Here is a 20,149-nt window from a genome sequence, read left to right as displayed (position 1 = left end):
CCATGCACTCTTATTCCTTCCTGCCGGCCGGCCATAAAGAACCCCCCTTCCACAAACAGGGCTTTCTTGTCGAGTTTATCAACAAATTACCGCTGTGAGCTCACTGAGTCGCAGCGCCTACAGAAAACAAATTTTGTCATGGTTTATCCAACCTGGTGCATAAAAACGTACTTTCGCTTAATTTATCAAAGCTTGAATAGATATGAGCAGCTAATCCAGCTTTCACTAATTCTGAGGTCTGAAGTCGCGTTATTTTATTCAGGAGCTCTCGCCGCGTGTGAGAGCGTTGCGTAGCCGTTTGGCTAAGTATGGAAAATGTAATGCAATCGCGCATAGTATTTTCCTATGAATAAGGTAGATACCGCACCGCTGCAGTGGCTCAGTGGTTACGGCTCTCGGCGCTGGCCCAAAAGACGCGGGTTCGATCCCGGCCGCGGCGGCCGAATTTCGATGGAGGCGAAATTCTAGAGGCCAGTGTACTGTGCGATGTCAGTGCACGTTAAAGAACCCCAGGTGGTCGAAATTTCCGGAGCCCCTCACTACGGCGTCCCTCATAGCCTGAGTCACTTTGGGACGTAAAACCTTAATAAACCAAACCAAACTAGTGTCGATACCAAGAGCAGAAAGATACTATAGATAAACCTTTACCCCCCATATCACTCTGACATGCGTGCTGAAAAAGCAGCTGAAATCGGTAGCGGTCGTGCTTACAATCCTGTGCATAAAATGTGTTTAATGGGAACAAGAGCAAGCTCAGCTCAAGGATGTCGAACACGTACTGGTGATAGAAAACACGTGCTCCGTCGGGACAACCTTCAGTCTGCAGCTCGCCTATCCAGTTACTACTCCACTGAGTCAAATCAATAGATCTACATTCTGATGCATAAAATTATCATAGATGATATCGCACGTAAAAGGCGACAACAAACGACACGACACAGCGCAGAAATCTGCGTTGAAGTGCCGGTTTCCAGTCCGTACACTACCTGGTCGACTACCCTCGGATGTCACGTTAACGAGTAACTGCGCACAAGATAACCGCAGTACTGTCTGGAAGAGGGAAAATGTGAGTAGTGACGCACAGCACACACCCTCATACGTTAGCTGATGGAGCACAACAACGACCGAAGCGAACACGTAAACATGGGTTCTACGCGCGGCGCCGGCGCGACCCGCAGTCCCTCGGGCCGCGCGCGCCGACAGATGGCGACTGGTGTCGAGAGTAGGAGCGCGCCCGCAGCCTGCGTGCGAGGGTAAAAAAATCTGGTCTATACAAGGGGGTGCGCCTGCCTCTGCTAGGCGTACACGGGATAGAGATGCCTCCTGGAAACAGGGCTGCTCGTTGGAATGAGAAGCAAAAGTTGCGGCGTGCTACAGAGACTGATGAAGAGCGTTACAACGTCTAGCCAAGCGGCGTGCTCGATATGCAACTCGGCGACAATATGCTTCGGATCTGACTGGGCTTAACCTAAGCTAATCCTCAGCCATTTTTTTTTGTCTTTGGCGAGTGCGTTCGTTTTTTTTAAGCGAAAAGCTTCACTACGAGGGTCGTACGCCGGGTATGCTGCAAAAGACATTCTGCGCATTCGCGAAACCGAGTGAAGTCACGCGTATCGCTGGTGGCCGCCGACTCCGTATTAAAAAAAAGAATAAAAATAATCACAGAAACAAAAATAAAAATAAATGGAAAATAAAACATTACAAATAAAAGTCAAGCAGTGCGCCAGGAAACACACACACATCGGCGGACAACCGAACCACGCCGCAAGGGAAGAAAAATGAAAATTGGTTTTAAGGAAAGGAAACGACGCCTGTTTCTGATATCTCGGTGGATACCCGAACCGCGCGGTAAGGGCCTTAAGGAAAATTAAATGCAATAAAAATTTGTTTTAAGGAAAGGAAATGCCTGTCTCTCATATCTTGGTGTACACCGGAAAGGAATAGATATAGATACCACAGTACGTGTCTCTAAAGCAACCTACTAAGACAGCACCGTATTGACTACACGCGCAGCCCCTTCGCCTCCGTACAGGCAGTGTGTGGACGGCCGAACGCCTCCACCGTTATCGTGGTGCTCCCAGTGCATTGTGCGCGAACTGCGACAGCCATGACGTGAAACCAAGCGTAACTGAACCTTTTCGCTTGTATATCCAAGCTTAACCACAGCTAAGCCACTGCGAAATTTTATTATAGTGTTTTAGAGCGCAGCTCTTTGGCGCCCGTTTTGCGGCGTCGCCGTCGCCGTCACCCGTTCGGCGTTCATGTTCATTGGCGTTGGCGTTGACGTTTTACACTCCGATCATTTCAAGGAAACGAAGTGCGCAAACTGGCTCCCTTGGTCAGTGGACACCTGAATCGCGCTGTTGTGTTGTTGATGCCTCCTTATGAGCCGTTGCCTAGAAACCGCCGTGGTGGACACGCGAACCGCACAGTACAGGAAGGGAGGAACTGGGAGTGAAAGAAGAAAGACAAAGAGGGGCCGTAGTGAAGAAAATGAAAATTGTATTTGTTGAAAGGAAATTATGCAGTAAACGTCTCGCATATCTCGGTGCACACCCGTCATTCGTTTGTAGAAGAAGGGAGGAAGTGGGAGTGAAAGAAGAAACAGAAAGAGAGCCCCCCCCTCCCCCTCGTAATGAAGAAAATGAATTTGAGGAAAGGAAACTACGGAGGAGGTTGCGCCGCTGCCCTGAGGAGAGGCCACAGTTGGCACGATTCCAGCGTGCGGATGGACACCGCGAGTATGGAATGACGCAGCGAGCATGAGCCATTAAACGCTTTCGCCTTAAAATTCCTCCGAATTAATACACACATCGGTGAACAATATGGTAGACGTTGCTTCCAGATACTATGTCTCAGTATAGTTTCCAGCCATGGCTAAAGCTGGCTGGTACATTTGTCTGTTAGATCCCTATAAAAGGGAGGCGCAGATCGGAACTGAAGAGAACAGACTTTTTAAGTGGAGAGCTCTTACGGACGTTGTTTTCATTATGGATAGCGTCAAAGACGACTCCACGGTGTGAGCACCTACTGAATTCATACCATTGTTATTTTATTTGTGAATCTGAGCTAGTGAATTCTGCTCATCTACTTTCGTTGTGCTTAGGTTATAACGCTAAAACTCTTGCTCGCGAGCATGTTGCCTTGTAGTGCACTGACCTAGATATTGAATCACCATGTTCGTTGTGCGCGGACAGGAAACGAGGCGTTGCACGTTCTGACGTCGGTTCCGGGTGGCATGGAACTCAAAGTGGTCCTCAGGAACGGCACGGGTGAGACAGCCTCTCTTGACTACGAGAGCTTCCGCGTTGGCAGTGAAGAGGAGCTGTTCAGACTGGAGCTGGGAGAATTCCTTGGTCCACCTGGTACGTACAACCAGTCAATTGGCAAAAATGTCCTGACAGGGGAAAAAGGAGAGAGCTGGAAGAACAAACTTCCATGAAGCTCTAAAGGGAACGTTACTATATTATTCAGTAATCAGGGTAATGTATAAGCCCATGTCCATGTTTTGTGTTGATGTCTGCATGGTGGCTATAATAATGCAAGTAGAAATTAATTGCTACGAGAGTGCAATTCTCTCGACGTGGGTCGGTGCTGCTCGCTGCTGCTTGCTGCTGGCGGTGCTGAATGCTGCTTCTTGTTGTTGCTTGCTGTGGCCGCTGCAGACTGCTTGCTGTTGCATGATGCCTGTTTCTGCTGATTTCTGCATGATGCTTGCTGTTGCTTGATGCCTGTTTCTGCTGATTGCTGCATGATGCTTGCTGCAGCTGCGGCTACTTCTGCTGTCTGCTTGCTGCTGCTTGCTTCTGATTATTGCGGCATGATTCTCATCGCGGCTCCTGCTGTTTCTGCTGTAAAATGCTTGCTGCTGCTACTTCCTGCTGTATGATGCTTGCTGCTGCTGCTGGCTGTTGGTTTCTGCTTGTGCAGTTGCTGCGGCTGAGGAAGAATTATTTGCCCACTTCTGTTGCCTGTTTTTCTTTGTCGAGGAACGATATCGTCCTCAAGGCATGCTGCAGTAGCAAGGGTGTTTTTTGACATCGGTAAATAAGTGGCTCAAAGCCCATATTTATGAAAGCGAGTGTTAAACCTTCGAAGTCACTTCATTCAAACTTACCTTTAATTCAGACAGACGTTTGGCTTCTTCGAACTCAGCCATGTTTTGATGACAGAGGATGGTAAATCTAAAGCATAAGGCATTGAATGGTAAACTGTAAGAAGATACAGAGGCGGCATGCCACGGCCGCCGGTCCAGCATTAAGGCTCATCTCCATGGACACATCCGAGGCACAGGAGCGCAGCGCCTACGCGCCCAGCGCCGCGCCGTGACAAGCGTCGAAAAAGATATGCAACTTAATGGCCTGTCGCCTCCCGTCGCTCGTATAATGGCGCTCACCTCAGCTCAGTGAAGAAAACGGCGCGAAGGGCCGTACAGGATGCCGGGCGAACTGCGTTTTCTGATTGGTTACATCGACCGGAAACCAGCGAGCCACTTCCGGAGCCAGCGCGAGCGCTGCGCGAGTATCTGACTTGGACAGATATTGGCCACGCGCCAGCGCCAGCTAGCGCCTGCGCCTCGCGCATGCGCAGACCGGCTCCAGCGTACGCTGCTACGCCTAGGCGCTGCGCTCGTGCGCCTCGGATGGGCCCATGGAGACGCGCCTTTAGGCGGCCGCGCCATGGCAATGAAGCGTGTGACTGTTTTGATAGCACAATATTCGAGATGGCTCCGTGGGCGTGCGTTGGTTCCCATTATCTGCTATCTGTGTCTGCAACCTGTAGCATAGTTGTCGCGGTGGTGCACAGGTTATTGTTACAGCCTCGGTGAAGCAAGGACGATTCGCACCGATGTGGCAGACTTCGAAGGCCGGCCAGTGACTATTCAATAGTGCCTACCCAAAGTTCACATTCGCGCGGAATGTTTTTTTACAGTAGGAGCAAGGTGCATGCACAAATTCTAATTTCGTATCATTTTCGGTAATCTTCGATCCCTTTCCCATGACGTTCTTTACATTGGGCCATATTTTGATGCCTGTAATTTCTTTAATGAGCCCATTGTCATTTCGTACACTTTTGTTAATTTTCAGTCTTTTTCCCATCACTTTATTTAGATTCAGCCGTATTTTGATGCCTGTAATTTCTTTATTGAACTGTATTCAACAGCTTGCACTTTTTGGTTCTGAATGTTTCGACGGAGAGGGTGGACTCTTTCTTGAAGTGTGTGCCTAGGCGGAATAAATGCTGTAGAGTCCTAGCGTGGCTTGAGAGGCGCTTTAGTACTTAAATCATGTGCTAACATATATAAGATGCTTCTTGATGCCGTGGCAGGAATGCTTTCCTGTTAGCTATAATATACCGTGTTACACGCAGGCTGGAACGGGCTGGGGAGCAGCAACATGTGCGGTTTCAGCACTTTCGACCGGGACAATGACAATTCGCTGGAGAACTGCGCCGTGAAATTCCGCGGAGCGTGGTGGTACAGCAACTGCCATTCGTCCAACTTGAACGGCCTGAACCTGAATGGCAAACACGACAGTTACGCTGATGGTATCGAGTGGAGTTATCGAGCGGATCCCCACCCACTCAACCACTACTCCTACCCCAGCGTCCACATGATGATCCGTCCTGCTGGATCGCATACAATGGTCAAAACCCTTGAACCATCTAAATAATTTCTATAGAAATATTATTTTCGCTCACACCACAGACAGAAATATACACTTAGTAATGCTGTTATATTTAAACGCACCACTACACTGTCATAACTTTTGATTTGTGAGCGGTGTTTTTTCTGATTTGTCCATGTTTTATACATGTTTTCACTCGTGATGGGGAACATGCCGGCTCGATATTGATTATTTTGATATGTGTTTTAATATTTCTAATCTACCATGTTCAATCGCTCTTACGTTCCCTTTAGTTTTTGATGGGAAAAGAATGCCTGCATATTTCAAAATGTGATATATTTCTCCTTTTGTTAGCTCACCTGCTGTGGTCTTCGATTTAGAGTGTCACTATTGTAAATAAATAATTAAAAGTTTCTTTCACATCCTGACATGTTTACTGACTGCTTATAGAAACTACCTTCAAAACTCTCGCAACTTTGACATAACCCACCTGGTTGAATTATTGCTGTCTTCTTGAACATAGAAGTTTCGACTGGCTTGAGTACCTAGGCATAATAGTCATACTTGGAAATGATTGTCTTATACATTACGCAAGGCGCTCCAGACGATAACTGTCATGGGCCAACCGTACGGCTTCTCCTGCCAAACGAATTTAATAGGACCTCGAATTTCGACGGAGGCGATATTCTACAGGCCCGTGAACTGTGCGATGCCAGTGCACCCCAGGTGGTCGAAATTTCCGGAGCCCTTCACTACGGCTTCTCTCATAGCCTGAGTCGCTTTTGGGACCTTAAACCCCATAAACCAACCGACCACATAATACGACCAAAATTAGCTGCGGTTTAACTGCTGTTGAACCTGGTTAGTGGGAGAAAGCAGTGTTGCATCGGGCAACCAGACGCGACTTGACATCTGTAACATTGAGTGTGGTCGGGACACTGGAGAGGCAGTGCACCCACCCTGCCACCTTGGCAGGTGGCAGTTTAATCGGTGATGGCTAGAGGTTGCTCACCGAATGAACGCTCCGGCCTATTGCTGCAGCGCCGCGCGCAGGCCTAAAAAGTTCAACCCAACGCGGAAGGACTGGGAGGTGACCCTCGTCGGTTGCCACGACTTAAGACGGGGACACATGTGCGAAAAGTGCGTGCGATTCGCTGCGGCGCGTCGTTACGACCGTCGTCGCAACGAACAATCGCAGCTCGTCACTTGCGTCCAACCTGCTGGATGTCAACGACGAGCCGCAGTCTTCTAGGTGGTGTTGGCCGCGCGCGGCAAACGCAACGACGGGAAGCGGGAGCCAATACGAGCGCGGAGAGCGGCAGCGTCATGATGACATAGAGCGCTGCTCAGAGCGCACGGGGCCGAGCCACGCCGGGCCGGTCTGCCAGCTTTGATGCCGGCCGCCGGCGACGGAAAATCGCGCGAGTATTGTTTGTTAACGTTCTATCGAACATATCTTTTATTATGGGACGAGTTCGCAGTAAAGCGATGCAAATATTAGGCCTTTTCATTATAGCAAAGGCGACTTCCGAAGCGCCGTCAGCTGTGGCTTCGGTGCGAAACCAGCTAGGCCTAGCGACGACTAGGGAAGCCGGGACCAGCGCGCAGTTCGTCGCCCGGCGTTGCCGTCGGCGGTGTCGTTGCCGAAAGATCCTCTTTTGCACAGGTATATTGTCGTTGCTCGAATCTAGGAAGTGTCCTTTCTGGTATCACGGCTGTCCTGTATTTTCTTGTGCGAACGTAGTACGCCGAGCATGCCGGCCGGCCGGCCGGCGTGGATCCCGTCTGCCGGCGTCATAAAAACGAGCTAAAGTGTGTTCTTGACTTAAATAATAAACCCTGGGATAAGAAATGTAAAAAATGTGTCATTTTTGAGGATCGCTGACCAATACTGAGCTGCTGGTAAAGGTAACGACTGTGATACGAGCAAACTTCTTGCCACAACCGCCTCGCAGCTGCCGCTGGCTCGACGTTAGGGTCCGGCTAGGCTGGCGCCCGCTCGCGTCGCTGCTGATGGCGTCGCGGAAATTGACCATACTGTTACTTTATTGTGACATGACGCGGTTGACAGTACAGCGATGTGTAGAGCAGGCCTTTCAACATAGCTCAGGCGATTTCCGATGCGCCGGCCGCTGCGGCTTCGATGCGATAGAGGCGATAGGCCTAGCGACGACCACGGCAGCCAGGCAGCAGCAGAGCTCGTCGCCCGGACTGCCCGCGAGCGCTGCCGTTACCGAAAGCTCGCAACATGAGCAGGCATGGTTTGTCGCTGCTCGAGCAGACTTTCTGATAACAAGGCGATCTTGTCTTTTCTTGTGATATTTTTACACCATCCCAAGCAGCGCTTAGGCACGCTGCACGGCGGCGAAGTGCGACACCGGTTATGGGCGGAGCTTGGGTAGAGCGGCGCAGCGATGCTCAACGCTCCGTGTGTCCCTGCCTGCAGTGGGGCGGCAGTTCGTAAGCGACGATCGGTGCGGCGCGTCGGTCTTTATCCCCGCCCGTGTAAAGGTCACTCAAAGGCGGAGGAGCGGCTTTTGCTTCGCCTGTATACCGATACTTTGCTGTGCCCGGCAGCTCTCAAACACTTCGACCCTTCTTTCTCGGGCAGTTGTCCGCACTGTGCGGAGAAGTCTTCGGACATTTACCACATGGTGTGGGCCTGCCCCTCCAACCCTGCTATCCCCCCTCACCCCAACCCAACCCGGGAGGACTGGGAGGCGACCCTGCTCGGCTGCTCTGACCTGCAGGCCCAACGGGCCTTGGTCGCGCGAGCCCGGGCGGCGGCCGACGCCACTGGGGTCCCGAACTAGGGACCTCCACCTAGTACTTGTAAGGGCTGGCCCCCTCTGGGTCAGCTCATGCAATACCTTCAGTAGTGCATGTGTAAATAAATGTTTCCCACCACCACCACCGTCGGCCAAGTTATCGCACATGTGTGCCCTGCTCAACAGGCCCAACAAGCGTTAGTCGAGTGCGCCCGGGCGGCAGCCACCGCCACTGGAGTCTTAAACTAGGGACCTCCACCTAGTGCTTTAATGTTCGGTCTCTTACGGGCTGATCGAAATATACCTCCTGTCCCTTCTAAATAAATGTTTTCACCAGCACCGCCCTTCCTTTCGTCAAAATAATCGGAGTCTAGAACGTCAACGCCAAAGCCTATGGACACCACGCACTCTGGCGGCCTATAGCTTGGTAACTGGTTTGGTTTATTGGGGAAAGTAAATGGCACAGTATCTGTCTCACATATCTCGGTGGTCACCTGAACCGCGCAGTAAGGGAAGAGAGGAAGGGGGGAGTGAAAGAAGAAAGAGAGAAAGAGGTGCCGTAGTGGAGGTTGGAATAATATCGACCACCTGGGGATCTTTGACATGCACTGATATCACAGAGCACACCGGCGCCTTTTGCGTTCCGCCTCCATCGAAGTGCGGCCGCCTCGGTCGGGTTCAAACCCTGGCACTCCGGCTCGGTAGACGAGCTTCAGTGCCGCGGTTCTCGCACAACGTTGTCAATGCCTACGCATGCAGCGCACATCGGTCACTACCGCCACGTAGTTTGACGTGTGTCACAAAATTCGGCGCATTTTAAAAACAAACAAAGAAAAACCGCCGCGCGCACGGCGTCTCGCCGGCGCGAGCCCAACGGGAGAGAGGGAAAGCCCCCGCCGAGCCCGTGCCTCTCTCTCCACCGCCACGGCTTGCGCCGAAGGAATGAGTCATCCACGCCGATTACTCTCGAACATGCGAGTCGGTTCTTCTGCTGACCGGAGGAAAAGGGCGTAGCCTTGCGTGCACTAATGCTGAATTCCAATGGCAGATCGAGACCGCTCCGTCGGATCGCGTACGGAGCGCGTCGGAGCGCGTAGATTTGCCACCTCCCAGTTTGCGATTGGAATGCCAGTGATCCCTCGGGAGCGCGACGCCAGCGCCGCATCGGCGACCGCGGAAACTAGGCGCGCCGCCGGAGCGGACGCCCTGCTAGCTTCGTGTTCGAGTGCGACAGGAGTTGCGCGAGGCGCGATCTCCGCGTTGACAGACGCCGTCTCGGCGAAACAAAAAGGAGGTAGTACGAAGGCCGTAATGTAAAACCAAAACCAAAGCGTATGTACAGGATGGTCCACTCTCCGTGAACACGCGAGTATGCGGCCGCGGTCTTCGGAGAGCCGGTGAGCCTGTCCCTACCGTTCACGAAAGAAGTGGCGGACGACGCGCAAGCAAGTTGCTCGCTGCTCGATTTTCCAGCCTTGCGACTGCGAGACGCAAGCCGCTGAACCAATCAGCGAGACAGTCGAGCTTTAGGCAACGACGCCGCCCGCGGACACGCCGAACGACGAACTGCGCTGCCCCCCGCCCAACGTTTCTCCCTGGCTGCCGTAGTCGTCGCTAAGCCTAACTGTTTTTCATCGATGCCGCAGCTGAGGGCGCTTCGGAATTGGCCAGCGCTGTAGTAAAGGTGCTACTCGCGTCACCGTTTTACTGTGTTCCTCGTCTCATAATAAAATAAAGACATGATCGATTTCTGCGACGCCTCCAACAGCGGAGCTAGCAGATAGCAGGCCAGCCGCAGTGGGCATCAGGAAGAAATTTGCTTGTAACGCAGTTATCACTTCTACCAGCAACTCGGTATTGGCCAACGATCCTCAAAAATGATTCATTTTTTACATTCCTCTACTCCAGGGCTTGTTATGAACGCGAACAAAGAATATTAGCGCATTTTTCTGACGCCGGCGGGAGGCATATACAGGCCGGCAGCTTCACACTCGCTGTCCGTTTCAGACGAATCTTCACTGCTGGGCTCTGAGCTTTCAGTGCCCGAGTCGGAACTGTCACTTCCATGAAGCAAAATTAGTGCCGCACGGCTCGAAGCAAGATCATTGCCGTCCACTGTTGACTGGAAAGTGCCCGTCTGTCCCGGCTCGCCACGTAGCGACGACAGGAACGAAGCGGCTGCTGCCGGTCGCGACAGGAAGCAGACTCGGCGGAAAAGAAAACGTCACGCGAGGTTCCGGTCAAATCCGCCGATTTCGGCAGATCAAGAATCGCTGCTCCACGGAGCGATCCGGGATTTACGCCTGATCCCGATCTGCCATTGGAACATACAACTCGCGCTCCCATTTTACCATTGGAATACGACTGATCCAAACCGAGCCGAAAAACTTGATCCCGATCTGCCATTGGAATTCACCATAGGTCACGTCCCCCTCCTCTGCACTCGGACGTCGGCTACGCCGCCACGACGGCGCCACGCTATAACACGCTGGAACCTTCGCGAAACGACTCCTGACTTTAACCAATGAGGACGCGCGGCCGGCGAGAGAAAGGAAGGGAAACTACTCTGGAGATACTGCGTGTATGTGCGCGCCTACTTTGGCGCGTAGAACAAACAGACGTGAGAGCGAGCCTATAAAAGAAGGACGCTGACAGCTATCAGTCAGTCCGGACCGCCGTTTAAGCTTCATCGAAGCGCGCCCGTTCGACTCCCGGAAAAACACCACTCGGCCAGCATCGGACCAACGAGGCAACGTTCGCCAGTCTGCGGGACGGCATCGTCGTGGAACTCTGGTCATCGGACTGCCGCAGTGCCCGGTGAACAAATTGTGTTTTGTTTGTTTACCTCTCTCTCGTGTGTTAGTGCACTTTAGGTGCAATATTTCCTTTGAGTATTGTATTCTCTCTCGAGTTTAGCTTTGCACGAGTTGCATTGTGTTATCAATCACTTTGTATGTATTTGTACTAGTGATTGTGTAATCCTCTGTATCGTCTCACTGCTGTATAAACTTTGTTTTGTTTTGTGAACCTTTGGCTCCGACCCATTCGTTTGCTTGCGACCAGCGAAAGCCGGGCACCGAACGCCCAAAAACCTCTTGTCACTTGGTGGCTGGTCTCCGCTGAGCTTGCCACGCTGAGTCGAGGGCATCTCCTTCGAGTCCGAGACCGCAACCCCCACACGCTCTAAGGGTGTCTGGGTACTTACCACGTAAACGTGCGCGAAGTGTGGGTGACAATATATTCTGGCGTCCGCGACAGGACGTTTGGTGTTTGTAAGCGCAGAGAACGGAGAAAGAGTCGGAAGGAGTTTACGAAGTGGACTTAAACGAGGGTTAGCAGCAGAGCGATATTGTGAGGTGCCGCGCCAAAGCGGTTAGTGATGTTCACCGTTTAGAGGTATCCAGTGCCTTGAATGTAGAGTTCGGTCTCCAGATATGAGCTTCAAGGAGCTAAAGGAGCTAATAGAGGTCGGTCTCCAGATGGGGATGACCGGAGCCGAACTGCGAGAATGGGTGGACCAAGAAAGAGACAGAGCTGAGAAAGAAAGAGACAGAGAAAGACAGCGCGCTAGAGAAGCCGCTGAGAAAGAGAGGCAAAGGAAACGTGAAGAAGAAGAGAGAGAAAGGAAAAGGCGCGAAGAAGCGGCCGAAAGAGCGTTTGAAATAGAAATGGCAATCCTTCAGAGGAAGCTTGCTGAAATGCGGCGTTTGAGGAACGTCACGGATCCAGTGGAGCTTAACCCCGGAGAGGCCGGGTGGAAGACTAACGAGTCTAATTTGTTGACAACCACGGAGGAGGTTGTAACTAGCTCAACTAGTGAGAGTGAGGTTGTGGAACAGTCTGTGCCTGCAGCTGCAACCACAGAGAGTGAAGAACAGACCGGAGTGTCGCTTCCTCAGGAAACTGAATGCGTAGCTGCTACCGAGGTAGTAGACACTGAGAAAAAGGCCAACCTGACGCTTCACTCAGAGGGCACCTTAGGGCTTTCGCCTGAAGGTGAGGAAGAAAGTTGGAGCTCCAGCGAGAAATTGCAGTGCTGCACACCTGAGAGTGGCAGTAGGGACCGTGAGGAAGTGCGGTGAAATGTCAAAGAGAATGAATGCTCCGACATAGTCATAACTGAGGAGAGCGCACTCAGTGAAGACCCGGAAACCGTTCCGAGTGAACCCTCGAGCAGCGAGGAGAGCTTCGCCGACGAAGAAGGCGAGGAAATTTGTGCATCTGAGGAAGGAGAGCAAATGCTTGCCTCTGAGGAAGGAGAATGTGTAGTGGAAGGAGAGGAGCAGACTGGGGAATGGTTTGCTTACGACTGCACTGGAAGTAACCACCTTACGGAAGGAATTGAGGAAGGAGCACTGAACAGTGAGGAGAACGATTCTTCAAGGAGCCCCGAGTCATTTTTAGAGTGCCCCTCACGAGAAAGGCACCGAAAGAGCAAGAAAAGGGAAAAGGACTTCCAAGGAGATGAAAGCGCAGTCCTCGAAGAACAAAAGAGTCCTGAACCAGTGGCTTCTCCGAGAGAGAACAACTCGGATGACGCCATTGACAGTGAACCGGGCTTGACCCCTAGAAGAGCTTGGAAGAAGGACAAAAGAAAGAGAAATCAGTCGGACACCACCAAAGCAGGTGAAGCCGAAAAGCAGAAGCCCTGGAGAAAATTCAGGAAGAAAATGAACAGAGGCAGAACCAAGATGAAGACAGCTGCACCGAATGCAAGCGAGCTCCACGAACATCGCAGCAAAGTCAGAAAGAAGTTCAGAGGAACGAGCCCAGCGTTCAGTAAGGACTCCGTCTGGAGGCGCAAAAGAAAACAGAAGAGCCCGCGCCGAGGAGAACACGAAGAGCGGAGCCGTCATGAGCGAGCTGGCGTTAAATTTGTTCGCAACCGACACGCTAACCACAGGAAAAGAAGGGCTCGAAGTCTGGGCGCGAAACCAGACAGGAGTACGAGCAGGAAGCGGAGCCGAAACCGCGTTAGGAAGAGAAGCCTCAACACAAGGCGAAAGAGGAGCAGAGCTTGAGACAGAAAGAAAAGTCAGAGTCGCGTGCGTAAGAGAACTAAAAGCGCGACTGAAAGCTTCAGAGAAACAGTCCTGCTCCGAATCCACTGGGCAGGCCAAACTTGGAAGTATAGGCGAAAGTGTGCCTTGTATTCGCGTGCTCCATGTTTGTAACCTTGTGTTAATGCACTGCCCAATCGCGGCGGGTTTTTGTGTATTGTGAACATGGCATTGAGTTACGTATGTGGAAACATCATTGTATTGATGTATGTATTTTGGCCTTCGCCATTGAATTTGTGAGCGCATGCATGTGCGCGCGAATTGTACCGCCGAAATGCGGCGTGTTTTGAAGTATTGTGAAGTTTTGAAGTGCAACCTGTCTATTGCACTGCGTAATGTATGTGAAAGCATCAAGGTATTGATGTGTGTACTTTGGCATTCGCCATTGACTTTGTGAGCGCATGCATGGGCGCGCGAATTTTGTGTTTTGTGAATATTGTTACACAATATTCTTAAAGGAAGGGGCAGTGTCATAAAATTCGGCGCATTTTAAAAACAAACAAAGAAAAACCGCCGCGCGCACGGCGTCTCGCCGGCGCGAGCCCAACGGGAGAGAGGGAAAGCCGCCGCCGAGCGCGTGCCTCTCTCTCCACCGCCACGGCGTGCGCCGAAGGAATGAGTCATCCACGCCGATTACTCTCGAACCTGCGAGTCGGTTCTTCTGCTGACCGGAGGAAAAGGGCGTAGCCTTGCGTGCACTAAGTCACGTCCCCCTCCTCTGCACTCGGACGTCGGCTACGCCGCCACGACGGCGCCACGCTAGAGCACGCTGGAACCTTCGCGAAACGACTCCTGACTTTAACCAATGAGGACGCGCGGCCGGCGAGAGAAAGGAAGGGAAACTACACGGGAGATACTGCGTGTATGTGCGCGCCTACTTTGGCGCGTAGAACAAACAGACGTGAGAGCGAGCCTATAAAATAAGGACGCTGACAGCTATCAGTCAGTCCGGACCGCCGTTTAAGCTTCATCGAAGCGCGCCCGTTCGACTCCCGGGAAAACACCACTCGGCCAGCATCGGACCAACGAGGCAACGTTCGCCAGTCTGCAGGACGGCATCGTCGTCGAACTCTGGTCATCGGACTGCCGCAGTGCCCGGTGAACAAATTGTGTTTTGTTTGTTTACCTCTCTCTCGTGTGTTAGTGCACTTTAGGTGCAATATTTCCTTTGAGTATTGTATTCTCTCTCGAGTTTAACTTTGCACGAGTTGCATTGTGTTATTAATCACTTTGTATGTATTTGTACTAGTGATTGTGTAATCCTCTGTATCGTCTCATTGCTGTATAAACTTTGTTTTGTTTTGTGCACCTTTGGCTCCGACCCATTCTCTGGCTTGCGCTTGCGACCAGCCAAAGCCGGGCACCGAACGCCCAAAAACCTCTTGTCACTTGGTGGCTGGTCACCGCTGAGCTTGCCACGCTGAGTCGAGGGCATCTCCTTCGAGTCCGAGACCGCTACCCCCACACGCTCTAAGGGTGTCTGGGAACTTACCACGTATACGTGCGCGAAGTGTGGGTGACAACGTGCGCCTGAGGTGTCCCCTGTCCCAGAAGGCCTGTTATGAGACTTTCCTTTGCTTTCGAAGCACCCGCTCTTCATCGGTTCCGGCTGCCGTTTAGCGCGTTTACGCTCCCAGTCGACGGCTAAATCCTTCGCACGGTTGAGAATGTTGACTGGATGATCAGATTCGTCCCTACGTCTGTGAGTACCCAATCTCAAGGACGTCAGGTCTGGCTGACCTGCATCGTCCAAAGCGAGGCGCTTGATAGGCAGAGAGCACCGGCCGCGGCCACGGCGGAGCGTACGTAACGTAGCTGCAGGGAGTCAGTCCTGTTCAAGGTCATTCGTGCAGACAAGGTGAAATCGGCGCCTAGGCTAGTAAAGCTCTCGGTTTAAGAACAATGGGAAATTCTACTGTTCACCGCACCTCATGCACATGCGTCGAGAGGCCACTCTTTTTTCCCATTCCACATTTCTGTACAAAGCTTCATACATCCAAAATTTCGCCAGCCTCGGGGGCCGCATTTCCAAGCCGGCGAAATTGTAGTGCGCCCTTGTGTTGTGCGATGCTATTGCACGTTAACAAACCCTAGATGGTCTAAACTCAGTTGAAGCCTTCCAGTGCGACGCCTCTATACCATGGCTATACTGCATACTACCATCTACACACTGCACCTCCACCCTGTCCGAACGTAGTGCTCACCCCACAGCTCTGTACTGTGTCTCGCAATGCGGAGTCGTGTGTCATTTGCAGGTTCGCGGACTGTAACGCTACTTGCGGAATTCCGGGGTACTGCCCCAAACATTTCTTAACAGTTCTAGCACTGCAGACAGCTCAATGCTTCGCTCATAGGCGGTTCCACCATCTGATAATTTCCAGAAACTGAGCACATGTTTGTACACACGCGCACACAGCAAGGATTTTGGGGGGTAACTGCATGGCCCTGCTCACCCAGTAAACGCGCACCAAGGCTTATACTTGCTGGGAAGGTTTTAGAGTTAACTCCGTGACGTTCGAGTTGAGCTATGCTGATCACAGCCTGCTAACCAAACGCGAAACCTTGTTTAATCGTTGCGCAACCTCGCGGCAAAGCGTTGTGTACATGATTCACATTCATATTCACTTTATTCCACATTCCTCCTTGTACAGAAAAAATGTGAGGGTAAGGACTAAAAGCTGCTAGTTAAGCAGTTTGACCAAGGCCCTTGCCCCCTTTGATGGCAGCGTACAGCGGTTTCAAACTACACAAAAAATTACACACAATGTTTAGATGAGTTTCTGCACAAGTTCTTGCACTACAGCACAAAATACGATCAAATAATATTTTATGCGCATACACCAGAACGCATTATACCTAGTCAACACACACACACACACACACACACACACACACACACACACACACACACACGCACACACACACACACACACGGACGCACGCACGCACGCACACGCGCACGCACACGCACACACACACACGCACACACACACACACACGCACACACACACACACACACACATAAAAAAACTCTATACACAAAAATTGATACAACATGTACATACTTCAAAAATGAAATCTGAGACATAGACAAATGTATTTATACAGAAATGTTTCTTTAATTACAATATGGAAATGCCAGTCCTTAATCTATTGCTTCATACTGTTAGATTCGTAAAATATTTAGCGAGTGCTGGTCCTGACGCTGTTTTTATGTCCATATCTGTGTCTTGAAGTGTGTTCAATAATACTGGCAAGCGATGTTCCAATCTACTAAAACCGTTATTTGTGCGCGAAAAGGGGACTAGCCAAATGTTTCTGTGTCTTATGTTGTAGGGAACTTCCAAGGATTGTCTGAGATCGCACAGCGAGAGAAAGCATGTATTGGATTTTGTGAACCAGATTTTATGCTTCATACTTAAGTTTAAAATGTATAGATGTACTGCAGGGATTATATTATATGTTGTAAAAAGCTCTGTTGTATGGCCATCATACGGTAAGCCTGCAATGTGATGGATTGCTTTCTTTTGCATTAAAAATAGCCGGTGTATGTTCGCCTTTGACGTCATTGCCCAAACAAGGCTACAGTAATTGATGATCTTCGTGTGCTAAGGTGATGCAGCGCAATATGAGGTTAAAGAAAAATATTGTGGCTGCACCATCTGCGGTAAGGCAGACTTCCAGTGCAAAGTAGACTCACCTTGATGGGGCGACCACCGCCGGCTGGATCGGACACGCAACAGGTGCTCCAGTGCCAGGACCAGCTCTCGCTCTAAATGTGTCAAACGATGTACTTGACTCGTCATTCCCTTGTGGAAAACAAAAGGCAGCGATTTAAATATTGGTAACCATCTTGGGGACTGTTGCCGTGTAAAAAATAGTGGGAGCTGGAGAAGACGGGATGATGCCCAGTGGGACGGTGGAATATTGGGGAAGCGGCCATACTGGCTGTGGGACCGCAGGCGGGTTGGATGATAAAATAGCGACATGTTTGGTACAGCGTCCATGCTGGTGACGCCAAAATATATCCAAAACGTTGGAGCTTATGCAGCCGGACTTATTTTTCTTCACGCTCTTCCTAGAAAATGCTTCCAAGCTGCATTTTTCATTGCAGCGGGGCCCCATCAAACAGCCTCGCAGATATAATCATGCCGCAGAGTTACAGGCTCTTCTTCGTTGTGACTGCAACTAGTAGGCTTAGAATAACGTGGCTATGCACTCTGCAGGAAAGACTCAAAAGGCAACAATACGGTCCATGCCCTTCTTTCCTCTAGCATGTATTCCAGTGCACTATTTCATGGGCACCGCAATAACACCAGCGTAAATCAAGAACCACTCAAAAACTATTAGCGCACTAAAATGTAAATAATTGGTGACTCTTGGTTAAGTTGAAGCATAAAACACATCGTGTGTCACAGTCATCCGCCCAACTGCTACGACCACTGGAGGACTAAGGCTTCTTCAATATCGCTTCAATTCTGTGTGTCGTGTGCCGTACGTTGAGTGTAGATACTTCTAAAATAGAAAGAAGCATAATCATTTTTATGGGCCCTTAATTAGGCACTTCAAGCGGAATATTAGCAAGAGGTTCAATATAAAGATCAAATCAGAAGGGCTGCATTATTAGTGAGGTTCATATGCAGCAGGAAATATTTTATATTAATCTATCCTGGAGGGTGCCACGGGTGGCCTTGGCTGTGTATGTATTGCCGCGACTAATCTATTAAAGGATCTTCTTCGTTTGGCTACTGGCATCGTGCTTACTTGTCTGTCTGCGTGTGCGAGCCAGTGACACAACAGATGGCGACGAGGGTCAAGAGGAGTGGACGCAAATAAGCTAGAAGATGACCGTGCTTCAGCCACCGGAATTCCTGCCAGCCCGGGAAGGCCAGCCATTCCATGGAATCAGTGGCGAATGATGTTTGAAAATTATGTGCTGGCCTCGGGGAAAAACGCCCACCCTGGTGCTCGCTGGAAAGTGCTATTGCTGCACTGTCTGGGCGTGGAAGTTCAGCGCATTTTCTACGCATTGCTCAGAAAAGTCATCAGCTTCAGCAGGAGAACAGCAAAACAAGGAAGCGGCCGATAAGACAACAACCAAACAGGATGAGTTTGTGATCGCCATGGCAAAGCTGGCAGATTATTTCGCTGCCACGACTGATACCGTCGTAGAGTGACAACGGTTCCTCCAGCGTGCTCAGCTACGAGGTGAATCCGTGGATTCATTTGTCACAGCTCTTCGAGAACTTTCTGTTACATACGCCTTTGGTACGCAAGTGGAAGAATTCATTCGGGACCAGCTTGTAGAAAAGACGGGCTGCCACCAGCTATGGGAGCGATTGCTGCTAGAAGGTTCTGCTGTGACGTTGCAACGTGCGCTCGACATTTCCAGAACAATGCAAGCGACAGAACAATATTCGCAGCAACTCACTCCACGTAGAGATGTTCACGTAATAGGGCACCATGCATCACCAGCCGCGCGAGAAGAGCGTACTGCAGTCTCTAGAGCCGCGCTAGGACAGCTAGCAACCGATTGAAGAGTGTTTCCGCTGCGGCTCCCCACTTCGCCTAGCAAGTTCTTCAACGTGCAGAGCGAGAACAAGGACACGCGACAAATGTGGTAAGCTGGGTCATTTCGAACGTATGTGCAGAAGTCTGGCGGAGCCCAGGCAATCCTTGGCCATTCAAGAGGTCACTGCCGAAGACGACATTGGAGTTATCTTCACCCTGGGCGAATGCATACAACAGGAATACATGTGGACGTGCTAGTGCACGCTGTTACTATTTCACTGTTAGTGCACATTTGCTCTGCGGTCTCAATTTTGTCTGCTTCCAAATTCGAAACGTTGAAGCTTTCGACTTCGTTGCAACCATGCACGGCCACCCTCTTCAATTTTTAGTCAATCGTATTGCTGTGCGGGGATGTTTCGTCGCTTCCGTTGTATTCCGCGACCGCCCAGCAAACCTACCTCTTCCATGTCGTTCCTGTAGGAACGGATATCCTGGGGTTGGACGCCATCGTCGCCCTGCCTCTGCAAATCGATGGCAGGTGCGTAAACTGCATGACACGTTCGTATGCGCCTCAGGGCATTCCCAGCGAACTGCACGCCGACTTTTCACACTTGTTCGACGGGAAGCTAGGCCTAGCAATGAAATTCATTCACAAGGTGCGGGTTTGTGGAGGCGCAACTGGAGTTGTTGCGAAACTGCGGCGATTGCCGTTAGCAGTAAGTCCAAGCAGTCCGAGGAACTAAAGCGCCTTGAACGTGAGGGTATCACTGAAAAAACTGACAACTCTGTATGGGTATCGCCGCTTGTCATTGTGCGGAAAAAGGATGGGTCAATACGCTTATGCGTTGATTTAAGTGAGCAGAACAAGGCAATTGTCGTCCACAAGTTCGCGCTGCCACACACCGAAGAGCTTCTGAATAAGTTGCATGGTACAAAATACTTTTCGAGATTGGATTTAGCTGGAGTGTACCAATAAGTTCCGTTGAGCCCAGAAAGGCGAGATTTAACAGCGCTTATTACGGACCAAGGATTGTGCGGATTCCAACGTGTATGTTTCGGCCTTGCTTCAGCACAGGCACCTTTTCAAAAAAATGACTACGATTTTACATGCGTGCCGAAATGCCGTCTGCTACAAAGATGGCATCATAGTTTTTGGCAGCGTACTTGACGAACATAACGCGAA

At 50.8% G+C, this 20,149-nt stretch overlaps 1 protein-coding gene across 1 annotated transcript in view; it reads left to right on the top strand.

The window, feature by feature from the left end:
- LOC149362829 (techylectin-5A-like) overlaps positions 1 to 5,950 on the top strand; it is a 39,752-nt gene extending 33,802 nt beyond the window's left edge. The window contains exons 4-5 of the mRNA XM_089573264.1: positions 3,198 to 3,365; positions 5,371 to 5,950. Of these exons, the coding sequence (XP_089429390.1) occupies positions 3,198 to 3,365; positions 5,371 to 5,672 (470 nt within the window). The 3' untranslated portion in view covers positions 5,673 to 5,950. The remainder of the gene's footprint in view (positions 1 to 3,197; positions 3,366 to 5,370) is intronic.
- The last annotated feature ends 14,199 nt before the right edge of the window (positions 5,951 to 20,149 follow it).

The sequence above is a fragment of the Amblyomma mixtum genome, chromosome 2, assembly GCF_055824585.1.
Source record: "Amblyomma mixtum isolate Tamu chromosome 2, ASM5582458v1, whole genome shotgun sequence".
NCBI classification, from domain to species: Eukaryota; Metazoa; Arthropoda; class Arachnida; order Ixodida; family Ixodidae; genus Amblyomma; species Amblyomma mixtum.
The sequence above is the reverse complement of the archived record's forward strand: the minus strand, read 5'-3'. Positions and strand labels throughout refer to the sequence as shown.